Source organism: Lepisma saccharinum, chromosome 10, assembly GCF_977018435.1.
Source record: "Lepisma saccharinum chromosome 10, izLepSacc3.1, whole genome shotgun sequence".
Taxonomy (NCBI): domain Eukaryota; kingdom Metazoa; phylum Arthropoda; class Insecta; order Zygentoma; family Lepismatidae; genus Lepisma; species Lepisma saccharinum.
In genome coordinates, this window is record NC_139238.1 from 72,616,827 (window position 1) to 72,633,990 (window position 17,164).

The 17,164-nt window shown below is 37.7% G+C and overlaps 1 protein-coding gene across 1 annotated transcript in view; it reads right to left on the reverse strand.

Annotated features, from left to right (window-relative positions):
- Positions 1-17,164, reverse strand: part of LOC145994378 (protein takeout-like) — a 61,638-nt gene that overhangs the window by 12,031 nt on the left and 32,443 nt on the right. Inside the window, exons 2-3 of the mRNA XM_083130490.1 lie at positions 11,388-11,480; positions 9,096-9,243 (exon numbers count right to left, since the gene is read on the reverse strand). Coding sequence (XP_082986616.1) covers positions 9,096-9,243; positions 11,388-11,480 — 241 coding nt within the window. The remainder of the gene's footprint in view (positions 1-9,095; positions 9,244-11,387; positions 11,481-17,164) is intronic.

Consider the following 17,164-nt stretch of genomic DNA (forward strand, 5'->3'; position numbering starts at 1 on the left):
CACAACAATATCATTTCTTGCCTTGATTTTCTTCATGCCTTCTCTTTCTTTCTGACTTAAATTATCTAATATTCTCTACTTTTCCATTTCTTTCTTCAATATCGCTGATGTCTTCCTTCTATTCTTGTCCTTTTCTGCCTCTTCTTTTATCTGGAGCACTGCTTCCTTGATGTCCTCGACCTAGTTTCAAAAAGCTTCCTTTTCTTCCGAAATTTCCACCCTCCCGATTACCACCACTTTTCTTCTTCTGTCCTCCCCTCTTCTCATTCTCTTCTTTCCTCACTCCATCCTAGTCTCTTTCCTTTCTTCTTCCTCTTCATTTTTATCTTCTCTCTAAACTTTTCCTGCCAACTTCTCATATATTCCCTGGTAAATATGGAGAGCTCATCTTCCATGGTTTCCTCTATTCTTGTCAGGTCAGGATAGGGAAGGAGAAGAGAGGAATAGTGAGAAAGTGGAAAGGAGCAAAGGAAATAGAGAAAATTGGAGAAGAAGAAAAATGAACTGGAATGGGGGGCTGAAAATCAATAAGGAATGGAGAGGAGTGTTAGAAAGAGTGGAAAGGATGAGAGAAAGGAAGGAGTAAAGAACAAGGAAGAATAACGAAGAAAGAAGAGAGGGGGAAGGAGTTCAGGAGATAAGGAATCTGTCTAGGTCCATTAGTGGAGGAATTGATAACTTTACCAGGTACCTGCCAATCACCTGTCAGGAGATTCCACACTCAGGAATTCCTGACAGGAAATGTTCTGAGATCAAGACTGGCCTTCATCTTGTTTTGTGTATTGACCCTGTCTGGTAGTGTGTATATATATGATGATTTTTTGTAATTTCTATCCTTCTAGTGTGAATATTCGTCTGAAGAATACCCTGTTAGAAGGTGGAAACGTTACTTTTTTAGTGTATATATAATTTCTATACAATAAATTCTGCCTTGGTCAGTATGTTAATGTTTTATTAACATGGAAGCAAGGCTTAACAGTGTTACCATGTTTATAGGGTTCTATGGCAAAATATACAATATATATATATAATGTGTTCCAGTCATTTATGATTTATTTGAATCAATACTAACACAAAAACGATTCAGAATAGCCGGAGAAAGGTCCATTTTGTTATACAAATTCCAACTATTATACTGTATAAGAAAATCAGTAATTAAATTCTTGGAAGATAAAACTATCATGGGACATTTCTAAGACTAGTGACACAATCATACTTTTTATTTGGAATACATAATATTTTAAACACTTAATGAAATATACTGATATTGAAATCCATGAAAGAAATTTGTCTTTTACTCGGCACTGAATATCCAGGGGGGACGTAGACCTCCCTAGCCCCATTTCCGGACGACCTCTGTGAACGATATGGCCTCCAATCCTTGATAGAGAACATGCTATCACTCCCGCTTGTTATTTACAATTGTCCATGAAACTCAGTTCATGGCTGGAAATACAGCTTTGAAACATAAAATTATTAAATTCCTCTTATATACAGGGTGATTCAAAAGTCTGGTCCCATAGGGTAACTTTATTGTTATTGTACATATGGAAACATGGACAGAAGATGAAGTTGTTGCGAATATGTGTGTTTCAATCTAAAGTGCTTGAATTTTCAACGTTACCACTTCTTAATTTACACAGTACAGCACGTTATTGCGATGACGTACTGAATTCCGGGCAAAGCATGTGGCAACATAGCAATTTAGGCTACCATTGAATTTTACCGGTGTAAAGTAGGTTGAAAATTCAAGTATTTTAGATTGAACTTTTTTTCCAACGCTTGACCACAGGTGGCAGCACTGGACATGTGATACGCTTCGGCACATGGAATATACCATCATCGGGGTATCTTGTTGTCTTCATCGTCTTTGATCAAGACAGAATCTGTTACATCCAACCAAACACGAAGAAACTTCAGGTGTTATCAGCGAGACCTTATCTGTAGGGCTGTTACCATCAGGTTTACCAAAGATTCTGTAAATGATTTTCCCTCTCTCACGTGTATCCGTCACTGTGAACAACATTAAGGTTAGTGCAAGTTTATGGAGACCAATAATTTTCTTCATAGCAAAACTGCTTGATGATGTATTGTAATCAAGGGGTCCGACGCATATTGTTCCCATTAGTGTTATCTTCTCAAAAAACGCCACTTAAGTGTAAAATTATCACGTTCCTGCATCCGAATCAAAATAATTAATGTAAATTACTGTGACTGAAATAAAATTATGTATGTGAACACCTTGCTCCCCCCCCCCCCCTCTTCCGGACCTCCATGTCCCCATACATTTTCACCTGGAAATTTAGTGTAGAGGAATCATATCGCCGTTATTAACCTAAACAATATTATACTCTTGAAAAAATGAAGTATTGTCAAGCCGATGAAAAGCAAGTACGTGGGGGGAGGGGTGTGCATTATTTTTCTTACGTAATTGAACTACCTCGCTTAGTTGTCTGTAAAATTTCTTGTTATTAACAGTCTCACATGCTTTATTCGTCAGTTCTGCTGACGTATACATATATATATATAACCTATACGTTCCGCACAATCGGATTTTTTTATTTTTTTAAAAAAAATCACGCTTAAAATTGCTTGTATGGTTTTTGGCACCATACATACAGATATATGTTTTTTATAGAAATACTTTTTCTAGTAAACGGCCCTGTAAAATATTTGAATAGTTTAATTAAAGCAAATAATAAATTATATGCAAAAATATATTTTTCTGTTTCTGATATCGTATATATGAACCTACTATGGAAATGTTTGTTGAGTGCGATAATGAAACTATAATGTTTATTTACTGTTTACTGATAATGACACTATTTACGATTTTAACATGATTAGTATTTTGTATATTTTTCAACACAAAATGCTTGCATTTTTGCCCACAAAAGTGATTGAGTTTTAAATCAAGAGAAATGTAAGTGTGTTTACATTTGACATATTACATCTCCTTTCATACGAGCTTCACCCCATCCGTAAATATATTTTTTTCCCTTTCTTTTCCTTTCGTAGAGCCTAATAAACACTATTAAATGATTAGAGATTAATGTACATTCACCAAAAGTGATTCTGATATCTACAAAATCCTTATGTACATTATTCTATAATTTTTTATTTAAATAAATCCACCATAATTTGCCTAAAATAGGATTTTTGATGCGTCCAGAATTGTGACACATGATCTCAACTTTAAATACACATTTGAAATGTTCTAGACCATCAACTTTGGGGGCTGAGATCGTTAATCCATCAACTTTGGCGGGCTATGACCAGAGACAGCAAAACACATGACGTATTACTAGGGAGACAAATTTATGGTAAATAAAAACTGAGGAGAGCTGTAAATTAAATGTTAGATCAGCGGTATATACCAGCGGTGGAAAAAAATTAAATTGGCACACACGTTTTCATCATGAGAGGAAACAACATATAAAAGAGCTATAAATTGATAAACTACTTCATTTTTATATACTGTACACATGCACAAGTACTTAGATTTCAACTGTAATTGTCAGTAGCGGCGATTGGGTGGGGCAAGGATAGTTTACTTTTCTTGATAGACAAGGCTTAGTATTTAGAGGCCATAGTGCAGGGGCAAAAAAAGCTAGCAAGTTCAATGAACCTGGAAGTTGAGTAGACATTCGGGGGGAGAAACGAATGCAGCTTGACAGGGAGCGAAGTTTTCGAACTGAGACTATGTGCATGGGAAATCCCAATTTGCAGCGTCTTCCTGATGTGATCGAAGATAAAACGTTCTTCAGCTGCAAGTGGTAGGAAACTTTAGGCAAACGTTTCGTTACAAATCGACAGTTTGCGCACACAACCTCGATTGCCAGTTTTTGTGTGTTTTCTACTTAATATGATGATATTTCGCTGTTATTTCGCGAAAAAGCGTCCATTTCGTGGAAAAGCACACATTTCGCATTACTTCGCGAATAAAACTCGTGCATATTTCATCATTGGGGGTGTAGTTACGTGCAGAATGTTCAAAATTGTATCTTTTTTTCACATTTCGCGATTTCGCGCATCGCGAAAATTCAATGTCCCTACGTATTACTATATACTAAGTATATAATTATGAGTATTGTTAACATATTTACTAAAAAGAGTTTCAAAAGAAGATGTGCATGAACTATGAGAGTGGATGGGACGTTCGGGCTACAAATGGCTCTCACATGACATTCAGAACGAAATCACTGATATATTAGAGAGATCTGTTTTGCGCTCCGTGGTAGCAGATATTAAAAGTCGGGAATATTTTGCTATTATGGTTGACGAAACTTGTGACATATCCATTCGTGAACAATTGACATTTTGCATTCGAACTGTAAATACATTTTTTAATATTTTTAAGGAATTCATGGGCTTTTGCAAGATTCCGAACACTGAGGCCAAAACTTAAAAAAGGGAGGTAGTAAGTCATTCATTAATTTATTTCAGTGATCAGAGCCCCCCCCCCAATAATTTTGACAAGTTGGCGCCCCTGGCGGTGACCAATTAGATAGCCGAAGCATTGAATATATAATTTTTAAGTAAACAATATCAAATCAAGGGGCAAGCTTGCCTTGATAGAAATCACAGCTGGTAATAGTTCATTTCATTTTTAAGCTGGTTATCAAGTAGAGTTTCTATTCTGTTTTCCCCAAAAGCAGCTATAGCTACAGACGATCGTAGATGGTTAATAGACAGTCAGTGCTCGCCTATTGACTTCACTAAATTTCCCAAATGCATGTACCCAGTTTTGGTCCAAGAAGTATTTCTATCCTTTCCAAACAACAGACAATACCAGCAAAACACCGCATTTAGCTCAGCGCTATCGGCTAACCAGTCACATTTGGTATACATATTACACTGAAAATGTGTAGTGAATTTACTGGTATCTTGAACCAAGTTCGGTAGTTCTGGTGTTGGCCGTCCGTTTTTAATTATCTCATTTTTTCTGAGAAAGAACGGGCAGAAAACGTCTTGGACAAAAGCTCTTTTATAGTACACATTGTTCTATATTACTAGATAATACCTGGTACCTTAACATATTTTCATATACATTCGGCAAACCAAACCCGTAAACTGAGGAAAACCGAAAACAATTCGAGTTTAAACACTCTCATACACTGTCCGATGCTAGCTTCGGTTGCAGAAGAAATACACGCACACGGCCCGTGACCTTGAGGTGCACGCGCAACTGTCTGCCACTCCTTAACAGATGCGAGAGGAAGATTGCTTCGGCTCAACCTCATTGCGCCCTGCAAGGACTGTATTTGTTATATTTGTAGCGAAGAAATGTGACGGTTTTATCTAGATATTATTGAATAATTGTGTGATTATAATGACATAATATACTGCTACTTTATTGCATATTGTATTCCGAAGCAATGCTTCGGTAGCTTACCTTGTATGCACGCCACTGGAAAAATCGTATTAAATAATACGTGTATTGGCAGCGTGCATTTTGGAAACAGGGGTATCTGTAAGCAAAAGTCTTCCAACCAACACTACCACGCACCCTCGATGAACTTAAAGATCGAATCCGGAAAGAGGTGGCTCAAATTCCTGTGACCATGCTGCGCAATGTGGTGTAGCCTACCCAAGAGACTGATCGACAGAGTGTGTGGAACGAATTCAAGGTGATCTTAGTAATATTATTTTCAAATAACTAAAAATGTAAGGAATGTATTTTCTTTTAGAATTTATTTTCAATAAGACTTAGGTGGGCAGGCCATGTGGCACGAATGGGAGAGGAAAGAAGAGTTTGCAGGATTCTTGTTGGGAAACCTCATGGTAAGAGACCTGTAGGATGGTCAAGACGAAGATGGAAGGATAACGTTTAGATGGACCTAAAGGAAATCGGTAAGGGTGGAAAAGATTGGATTGATCTTGCCCAGGATAGGGGCAGATGGAAGGCTTTTGTTACTGCAGCCATAATCCTTCGGGTTTAAGAAGGGTAGAGAGTTAGTTAGGTACTGGTAGTTCATTTTTTATAAATTATGTACGTTTTTCTTTGCGACACTCCAAGCTAAAGTGCGCCTGAATCTCAATTTTTAAATTAAATTCAATTCTGAAACTTTATTCTATCTTGTGTGTCTACAATCTGCAATTGTCTGTTGTATAAGAATCCAAGTATTTACTTGATTAAGTTAGGAGGTAGAAGGTATTGTATATGTTGCGAGTTTATTTTAACGTTTTGATTTACTTTTGTTTTGTATTGTGTCCCCACCAGTGACAACAAAAAACAATACAATTCTCCTTTAACTCTTACGTTTCCGCTTCAACTCCACTAGAATATTAAAGGGTCAATTACGTTCTCTCATTGTATTAAATAATTTAGCATTCATCATTTGACAATTCGCAGAAATGAAAATATCGTACACAAAACCTTCCGTGATTATAAACACATATAGCATCGCTCTCGGTGCCCATATTTATATAAAATTGGTGCCATTAGAAGCAGAAACTAAAAAATGTTAATACCTAACTACCTACCTCAGTGGCACTCAATGTGTATTCCTCGTGTCACGCTACAAACATCAAGGCGATATACCCATTCACGCCACACTTATTCAAGAGTGAGGAAGGGCAGGTTTTCCAATTTACCAACCGATTTTTACAATCTCTTTCCCCCCTATAAGTACATATGTATACATACATAAATAGGCTATGTGTATTATATATTCACATAATTATATACCCATATTTATGTACGTAAACATATATATACATAATTATTAATACATATTATATTGTCATTTATTTTTATTAGCTATTTATTAGGTATGCGCTTCTGAAAAACCACGATAAATAAATTAACCCACTATTCGATGCTGTTGATTTTCTTAATGACGTTTATTTTAGCTAAAAGGGGAGATGAGGGGATGATAAATAAATCCCTCCTTGCGCAGGTACTATAACTGTGTCAAGAAAGTGTCCATGTTGATCATACACTTTCGTAGCAAGGGGTAGGCTGTAGAGGAAGAAATTTCATCCGCCTCTAAGACATCTTACATCTTTTCATCATGCCGACCTACGTGGCGTAGTGGTTATCGCAGCGCGCTACGAAGCCTGGGGTCCCGGGTTCGAATCCCGAAGTGGGTATGGGTGTTATTTGTGAATATCATTTCATCAATTTCATCGTGCCATCATCATTCTTATCTTCGCGATTAGCCAAAAGCGGAAGAAAAGCGAAGTAAAATTAACTAAATCAATCAATAAATCAATTATTTTTATCACAAGTATTTGTTTCGAATTTCATTCAAAAACAGAGATAAGTTCGAAAAAATATAATCTCATTTTTAACATGCGACGGGGGGGGGGGGGGGCAAAAATACTATATTGCCCCCTCGATGATGAGTTGGGGGTAAGTCGCCCCTCCCCTGCCCCCCGGTTCCGACGTTCCTGTCCCGATTGCGGCAATGATCTTCCAGATCTTGAGGCAGTGGAGGTACGTATACAAGCAAGTCAGGAGACCTCGGTGGCCACTTGCAGAACACAGCATCTTTGTATCCGGAGCGCCCAATACATCTTCCTTCAAGTATCTCATTTAGAAAATTCCGAACATCGAGAAGGAATTTGGACACGGAAGATTTAGGGATGTACGAGGTGTGGCTATAAAAAAAAAACGGATTGATGATGCTGTCGATAAACGGCAAGCGCGTGAAGGTCAAGTGGTGCATGAGTTTATAACATGATATCCTGCCTATCGACCGTGTGATTCCCCAGGATGCGCGGCGCTCAGTTCCGCTGTAGCTTGTGGACGAAGTGAACCGTACCACTGTGCTCCGTCGGAAAAATGTTAAGTGTGAAAGTGGAACAGCGTATCAATATGAAGTTTCTTATGAAATTCGGAAAATCCGCCACAGAAACTTATGTTTTGTTGAAGGAAGTGTACGGAGATTAGTGTTTATCACGCACTCAATTGTTTGAGTGGTTTCAAAGGTTTAAAGAGGGACGAGAAGTGATCACGGACGACTAGCATCCTGGACGGCCTTGCACGTCAAAAACAGAATCAAACATTGCAAATGTCGCAAATGTCGGTGAATTGATTCGTATTGGGTACCGGAAGGTCAAACTGTCAACCAACATTATTTCATTACGGTGCGGACGAGCCTTCGTGAGCGAGTAAGAAGATGACGACCTGACTTGTGGAAAAGTCATGGATTCTTCATCAGGACAATGCTCCAGCCCACACGGCATTGTCACTCAAGGCTTTTTTGGCCAAGTATGGAATTTCAGTGTTAGAACATCCATCCTATTCGCCAGACCTTGCTCCGTGCAACTTTTTTTATTCCCAAAGGACAAATCAGCACTGAAAGAATCAGATTTACGACCGTAGAATCTGTGAAAATCAAAGCGATGGTCATGAACATGGTTTTAGAAAATGATTTCCAGCACTGCGGTGTATTGATAGTTTAGAAGAGTACTTTGAAGAGGATAATGTTCGTATTGTACAGAATTACCAATAAAACATTTTGTAAAAACAGTACGGTTTTTTCTAGCCACACCTCGTATGTTTAACTGCAGGCTAGCTCCACACAATTTGTTTCTAACAACAATGCCATTTACAATAACACATTCGCAATCGAAATATTTTTTCCTTTTTCTTCTCTTTTTCATGATTTTATTGTTATGCCATCTATTATTGTAGTTAACGCCAACAATTACACATCCACTAAAATTCTTTGAGCTGTTCTTTCGAATGGTATCGATTTAGATTTCGTAATATACGCAATTATAATTTTTATAATCGTTTATAATCACGGAATGTTTTTGTGGACACGCTGTATTATTAAGTGAAGAGGCAGCGTTTCGTCTGTCCCATCCGTGGGACAAAATTGTTCACTTATAGCTGTAAATCTGGGTAAGTATGTATTTCAAAGGTAGTTATGTTTAGTCAACAGTCTTAAGTTTCATATTTCATTGCTTAAAATCTGTAAGAAAAATGTTGCTTAACAATCAGTAGAATTGTTACTATAATGTCAAAAATGTAGTCTGCATGTCCCACTCGTGACAACGCAATGTCCCTTATGTATTATTTTGTCTCAAACGTGAAGTATTTAAAATCGTCCTATTCATTGTCGCACCCTGTATATACTTACTCCATACTACTGACGGTGTAGTCCGTGAGTCCTTGCAGGGAGATGTTATGGAAGATCAACCCCAATCCACCCCTTTCCTGTCCACGTTCCAGGTTCATCTCTGGAATGAAGAAAGGCTCCAGAGGTGGGATGCGTATTTCCGGTATGCCTGTAAGAGAAACGGATATTGAACAGACAGTAGTGAGAGTGCTCCAGAATAATGTTTACACTATGTGAACGTTAATAATAGAGAAACTATTAAAGACGGCTTGACTGGACGTTTTGAATGAACCTGCAATATCTACGTTCAGTGAAATCACGTGTAAGGCAATCCGCTGCTTTTATACTTCCGTCACATCTTTCCGATTTACTCCCGTCCCATCGCTTAACGATCCATCGCTTCTCGTGATTTGTTCAGATCCATCGCTCCTGATAACGAAAGTGGTTTCTCAGGATCAGGTGTTCCAGGTCCATCGCTCCTGATAACGAAAGTGGTTCCTCAGGGTCAGTTGTTCCAGATCCATCGCTCCTGATAACGAAAGTGGTTCTTTTAGGGTCAGGTGTTCCCGATCCATCTCTCCTGATAACGAAAGTGGTTTGTCATGGTAAGTTGTTACCGATCCATCGCTCCTGATAACGAAAGTGGTTTCTCAGGGTCAGGTGTTCCCGATCCATCCCTCCTGATAACGAAAGTGGTTTCTCAGGGTCAGGTGTTCCAGATCCATCCCTCCTGATAACGAAAGTGGTTCTTTTAGGGTCAGGTGTTCCCGATCCATCCCTCCTGATAACGAAAGTGGTTTCTCAGGGTCAGGTGTTCCGGATCCATCGCTCCTGATAACGAAAGTGGTTTATCAGGGTCAGGTGTTCCAGATCCATTGCTCCTGATAACAAAAGTGGTTTCTCAGTGTCAGGTGTTCGTGATCCATTCGCTCCTGATAACGAAAGTGGTTTCTCAGGGTCAGGTGTTCCAGATCCATCGCTCCTGATAACGAAAGTGGTTTATCAGGGTCAGGTGTTCCAGATCCATCGCTCCTGATAACGATATTGGTTTCTCAGGGTCAGTTGTTCCCGATCCATCGCTCCTGATAACGAAAGTGGTTTCTCAGGGTCAGTTGTTCCCGATCCATCGCTCCTGATAACGAAAGTGGTTTCTCAGGGTCAGTTGTTCCCGATCCATCGCTCCTGATAACGAAAGTGGTTTCTCAGGGTCAGGTGTTCCAGATCCATCCCTCCTGATAACGAAAGTGGTTCTTTTAGGGTCAGGTGTTCCCGATCCATCCCTCCTGATAACGAAAGTGGTTTCTCAGGGTCAGGTGTTCCGGATCCATCGCTCCTGATAACGAAAGTGGTTTATCAGGGTCAGTTGTTCCAGATCCATCGCTCCTGATAACGAAAGTGGTTTCTCAGGGTCAGAATATCCACCTACGTCTCCCGATGTAACACCGTTGGGTCTCTTTCTGAAGGGAACTGTAAAGAAGGATGTGTACGTCATAAAGCCACGGACAAATCAGACAACGATTGAGACTGCGTCTTGTTTCCTTCCCGGGGAAACCCTATTTCTTGTTTGTCGATCTGTCCATCGTTTGCGTTACAGTGCTACGAAAATAAGATTTTTTTATCGGTTCGTAATTACAATTAACGCAAAACTGAGCGGCCCACGGTCTCGCGGTAAACGACTGAAATAACCTCCCTGTATATACTCTTTTCCATCCCTACCAATTTCCTTAGGTCCATCCCAACATTATCCCTCCATCTTCATCTTGGTCTTCCTACTGGTCTCTTACCATCAGGAAGAATCGTGTAAACTCTTCTTTCCTCTCCCATTCGTACAACATGGCCTGCCCACCTAAGTCTTCTTGATTTATCATTCTAATAATAACTGGACATGAATACAAATTATGAACTTCTAAATTATGTAACAATTGGTTGTGCAAATTACATTTCTATAAAGTTAATTTGCTGTGTTCACGTTGCATATACATTATAAAAACCTAAAAAAAATACATCAAAATCACAATTTCTTTGTGTTTTCTATGCCCTTCCTTTAGAAATAAAATTAATATCTTTTCTACAGCTAATCGCTACTCTATATATATATTTCTTATCGTGCCGTACACTGCCACGTTTAGGAAAGATGCGAACTTGTCCAATTTTTCTTTCATCGTATACTACATGTGCAATTTCAGATCATTCAAGATTTCAAATAGGAACGCTGTTCAACGACATTCAATTGTCAATTCTAGGAGTTCAATTCAACGACTTGTTCGTGAATCACTTGTACACATAGCTTAACAAAAGTACATTCTTACGTACCTTTTGCTAGATGTGGTCTCAACTTGTGACTGGCATCGACAATACACTGGCTGAATTTTGGATCGTTTCTCCTACATACAGGTATGTAATCAGCTGAAAAGTAAACATGTATATTAGCTATATATGTATATTATAGCTATGAGAAGTTCAGTGCATTAAATTTCTAATGAAGTGGTTCTCAACCTTCCTGATCCTGCGGCCCGGTATTTATTATTATTTTCTTTCTTTTGGTCGATACCCCGATACAATAATTTTACTCCTAGATACCTTTGTTACTTCCCTAAGTGTATAGCTACATTAATATGTACCCTTGAAATTAAATATTGATGAAAATTATAGCATAATCATTCTTTTTTTATGAAGTCCAAATATTCATAATTTCAATATCATTATTTTTATTGTTAGGGATGATTCATTAATTTCGTGTTAATCGTAGTGATGGTAATGAAATAAAAATTAAAGTAATTTCTGGAAGGATTGTTCATGTCGTTTCTAGGGTTTGTCTCTCTAATACTATTTGATTTGTAAACTTATTATTAAATTAAATTATATTTAAATGATTAAATAATGACAAAAAGTTTGATTATATAGTATAGACTTGCTGACAAATATAAAATTACGTTTAAATTAGTTGTCAAGCACTGGAGCTAATAAAATATTTTACGGGGTCTCACCGATGGCGCAGTGGTAACGTCGTCGCCTTCTAATTAAGGGGTCTCGGGTTCGATACCCGGTGGAGGCACACAGGGATTTGGATCCCACTTTAAGCTGTAGGTCCAGTCCCGATAGCCTTACTGTGCATAAAGTAGACTTAAAACACCAAATCAATCAACCAAACAACCAACCAAACAAACAACCAACCAAACAAACAACCAAACAAACAACCAACCATACAACCAACCAAACAAACAGAAAACAAACCAACCAACCAACTCTTTTACTTTCCTCAGACCAACATCATTAAATAATTTTCATTGGCATACATTTGGAACACCAAAAGTTTAAAATTAATCAGAATATTTCCACTACAAAATATTTGTTAATGAAAATTACTGCACAATCTAAAATGACCAATTTCAGAAGCTCTCGCGGCTTGCGGGTTGACAAACAGTGGTCTAACATTAACCCATAGCAGGAGCGTACAGTTCTAGGCTAATTAGGCTATCTATGAAACCCGAAGTCCAAATAATAAAATCCAGAAGAACAATTAATTAGAAACTGCGCATATTTTTTTTTTACTTTAATAAGATTGTTCAGATGTTGGCAACCGAATTTCTCATGAGTTGGCAACCTGTACTGGCTTCAAATATCTGCTAAGTACTATATAGTGCTGAATGTTTAATAACCGTGCTTTAAACTATTTCATTGTAAATTCCGTCATTCTAGGCGTCCAGTGAAAAAACTACATACAAAAAGTATAAAATTATTATTAACATTTCCGTCCATTCCATTTTTTTTGTACCACGTTTTTGGGGACAGTGCGGCCCAAGGGATTTTAACTAAGAAGTTGCTGTGCACTTATAGTTTTGTCCTGGCATCACAGCATCTGGGCACACGAAAGGAAGGCTATGCATTATGTAAAACGAAAAGAGGGGTAACAAAGCAATGGAAAAAAAGGCGAATCGATAAATATATAAAAGTGACTACATGATTTCGTAATTATTGTGTTATTTTCTTTTTGAAATTGCGGAACTTTACGTTGCCTTTCATTTACCCAACGCACACAAACTGAACACTCAGCAGTTGTTGTTAATTATACAACATATTTGACATTTGATTAATAACTGAATTGCGTACCTCAACTGCTTGTGCCTTGTAAGTAAAGGATCCCGGGTTCGATGCCCGGTGGAAGCACATAGTGGTTTGGATCCCACTTTAAACTGTAGGCCCAGTCCAGATTGGTCTATCAAGTGGACTTAAAACAATGGATGTCAATGTAAAGTGTACATTTCAGTCACTTATTTATGTTAATTATTATAAGTGCGTTGCAGGACTGAAGATTTTTTTTAGATAGAGTGAACAACGCTATTGGAGGGGGGGGGGGATATTGCTCTCCGTGGAAAAATGCCTTGCCTTGCCTTGCTTGCCTCTATATGGAAAGAAATCCTCCATGTATGCCATTGGCCTCCCTTGAACAAGGTGTTCTTTTCAAATTTCTTAACATTGTCGTTGTGCTAAAATGAGGCAAAAATTAAGCAAGTCATTATTATTCTTCAGTTTCATTAGCATATTATCATAGATGCCTACTAAATGTTAGGGACAAAAACATGCATGAATACTTTATGTTTTCTTTATTTTCAACGTCGCACCCCCTAAATTTCATTCCGCACCCTCAGGTGATTAATACTGGCGCAGACGCTGATTGACAATGATAATGGATCTTAAAAACAGATGCAAAGAGCTTCAAAATAAGAACAAGATCGTATTTGCAGGACTACCGAATAATTAGAAAATGCTGATTCACAAAATTGATAAAAATTGGCCGATTTAATAAAATTGAAAATTAAAAATTGTGTTTAAGACCTTCCTACTTGCATTATATTTAAATTTCATCATAATCGGACCACAAGTTTCTTATTTATACAATTTCAAAAAGAGAGGTGGCATGCTGGCATGCTTTTAGTATGTTAACCACAAGAGGGCAGGGTTATTCATAATGATTCCGTTTGCATTTGCATAAGAAACAAAAGAAGAGTTTCGGTACAGATTACTAGTTCTTTTGTGTCAAAAACATTGTCGTTAGACATGATAATAGTAATAGAAATATTAATTTACATGCTACGCGTATTATTCTACTTTTTCAAAGTTCATTCTCGTTGTACTTTCGATAGAAATTTACTTAAATATAATTATCTGGAATATTGTGTAATGGACATACTATTCATCCAAGTTTTGAATGCTACGTCATAAATATACCTCTGATTTTAGGTTTGTAACCAATTTTTTCCTTTGCAGGTAAATAAGAAATAACAAGATATACCTATCAGCGTTTCATTAAACAACGAAGCAACTGACGAAGTTTTATAGTGCCTAAAATAACCTATTTTGCTTAAAACCTATTTTAGGTTTATCTGCCTGAATTAAACCTTTTCTTAGGTTTTTATATTTTTTTTAGGTTTGACAAGATTTTTATATCTCACAGAGGTATTTACTAGGTTTGGTGGCGAAATAATTCAATGACTGGCGTGTTTGAAACATGTTTTCTGTCTATTTCCCTCCCTCCAAGTATATGATGTTTATCAAAGCTTTAAACAAAACAAAAAATGTCTGACGTCACTGTTTCCTGCAGACAGTGACGGCGAAAGGGGACAGGGACAGTTCCCCCCTACTTTTTACCCCTGCACTATAGACTCTTAATGCTAAGCCTTGCCTACTAAGGTAAAGTAAACTATTCTTGCCCCTCCCTCCCCAGCCCGCACAGATCTGTGTGGCCTTGATGAACTTTCGCGTCAGTATGGTCCTTTTTGGCATTCACGCCTTGCGAAGTAATATTTCGGCATTCAAATTTGCACTACTGGCTATGTTTCTGTTGAAAGATAATATTAAGCACATGAAATGATCCTCACAGACAAAAGGTGGAGTTTGAGTGTGGATAACGCAAAAAGATTCATGGTGGTCACTAGGACCATGATAAAATTCAACTATAATTCCTGGTTTTCAAGGCGAACTTTCCAAAAATTCAAGGATACAAGCAGATGCTTTCTCTATTCCAACCTTACGTATTACCGACTCTCACCCTCCCTTCCACACACAAAAATATTAACAATATAAATGGTTCGTATGATTCCAATGTACCAAAAATATTACCTAACCAACTTCAAGATAAATAATAATCTTCCGTCTGTCAGATAGATTGTTCTGCAACAGAAACTAACAATTTAAACTGATTAAGAACATTTTGTTTTATTTTCAAGTAGCTTTCTTTTTCTTCCTCAAAGAAAGCTAAACGGAGAGTAACTTGCCTCGAGGCATTAATAAACATGTATAATGCGATTTGGATTAATAAAAGTTGCAATTTTTCACGTTGGAAGAGAAAACATCCGCTTGTAGCTTCTTTCATGTTTTGCGAAAATTCATGAATAATTTCCAGAGCCAATAATTCACGTGTAATTCCCGGAATTCAAGGAATTCCCAGTGAGTAGCCACCCTGATATTGTGCAGCAAATTATAATAATAATAATAATAATAATAATAAATTTTCTTTATTCAGCGGGCGAGGTTCAGCCAAGGGCTGCTCTGCCACCTAACCCTTGTCATACATACGTAATTCATTTTTCATATCAAAAGTAACTTTTTCTAACAGCACAAGTGCGGTATTATAATAATTTCTAGATAATTTTGAAAATGATATAAGGAAATGAAAATTTGTTCTTGTGAAATTTTGTTTATAGCTTTAGTATAAGCTTTATTTTAAGATTCTTCCGTACATTGAAAAGTCGAAGTCAAGAATTTGTTCTTCAAATTCTATTCAAAACATATTTTAAATAACAAAGAACGTAACTTTATTGGTAATCTCGATAATCATCATGGTTATCATGATTTCTTGGTTGGTTGCTCTTAAATAGTATTAATTTATATCATAGTAAACTTGTATTTCACAGACTTTCAATTAGCCTAAATTTCATTTCTGTGTCTTAGTTTCTGAACAATCAATATGTATCGAGTTTGTGAAGGAGAGGTCTCGCATGACCGCGTGGACTCTAGCGTTGCAAGAGGGGCGGAAAGGAGAGAGTTAGCGATGCAGGAGGCTTCGTCGGTAACGTTCGTGTAATGGGAAACTTCTGATTCTTGAGTAACAGTGCTGTGTGGCATTATGATCATTAGGGAGCGGATTTTTAGGAGCTAAAAAAATGGAAAGTGTTTATTTTTTTTATTTTGTAAAAGCAGCAGGAGTATGTAACTAAAAGTCGAGAGTATTTTCATTCACAATGACCGATTTGACCACACTTTTGCATGTTCACACTGTAGCAGGTTTTGTTTGCGTAACGTTGACTCATTGGGTACCGCAAATTTTGTGTATTGTGACACGAAGTTTTTCAGAACCAGATTATTTTGTTTTCTTCAGTGGGATGTCCACTGCAACAAATGCTCTACATTGCGAATAATTAGAATGTGCTTCATTTGTACCTATTGGGTCTCCTATTAGCACTTGTGAACGCACTTGCAAAGCTTCATCGCAATGTATGTTTCCTGACAAATGCTGGTGACTTGAGAACGCTGCTCTAAATGATTTGGTTTGCCCACTGTTCACAAAACATCGGCAGTAGTGACCTGTATGTTGTGGAGTCCCGAATAGGATAGCGACTTACTAATTTACCGCCTATTTGTCTAATTTATGCATTAACTCCAAAATATGTATTTACATAAAAAATGGAAACTTTATTTTGTCTTGAATGTCTAAAACATGTACATTTTATGTTCTTTCCACAGAAATATGTTTTATGTGCTAACGGTAATATCATGCATATTTATGTGAAATAAGATTTCGCAGATTACATGGCGGCTGTATAATCAGCACTCCTCCCGATTATGGCTAACTGTAGAGGCAACAAAAAAATGTGTTTATCTAAAAATCCGCCCCAAGTAATAATGAAAGAAGAAGCAGAGGGCTCCTTCCCCCGCAGTATTTTTTCATCCTTCAACACAAGCGTCTCCCCTACCCTGCTCTGCGGCTTACTGGCGTGAAGTTCGCACCGCACGGAGCGATACATAATCTACACGCGTCTGACTACCATGCTAAAGGTCCCGGGTTCGATCCCCGGCCGGTTCAAATCCGG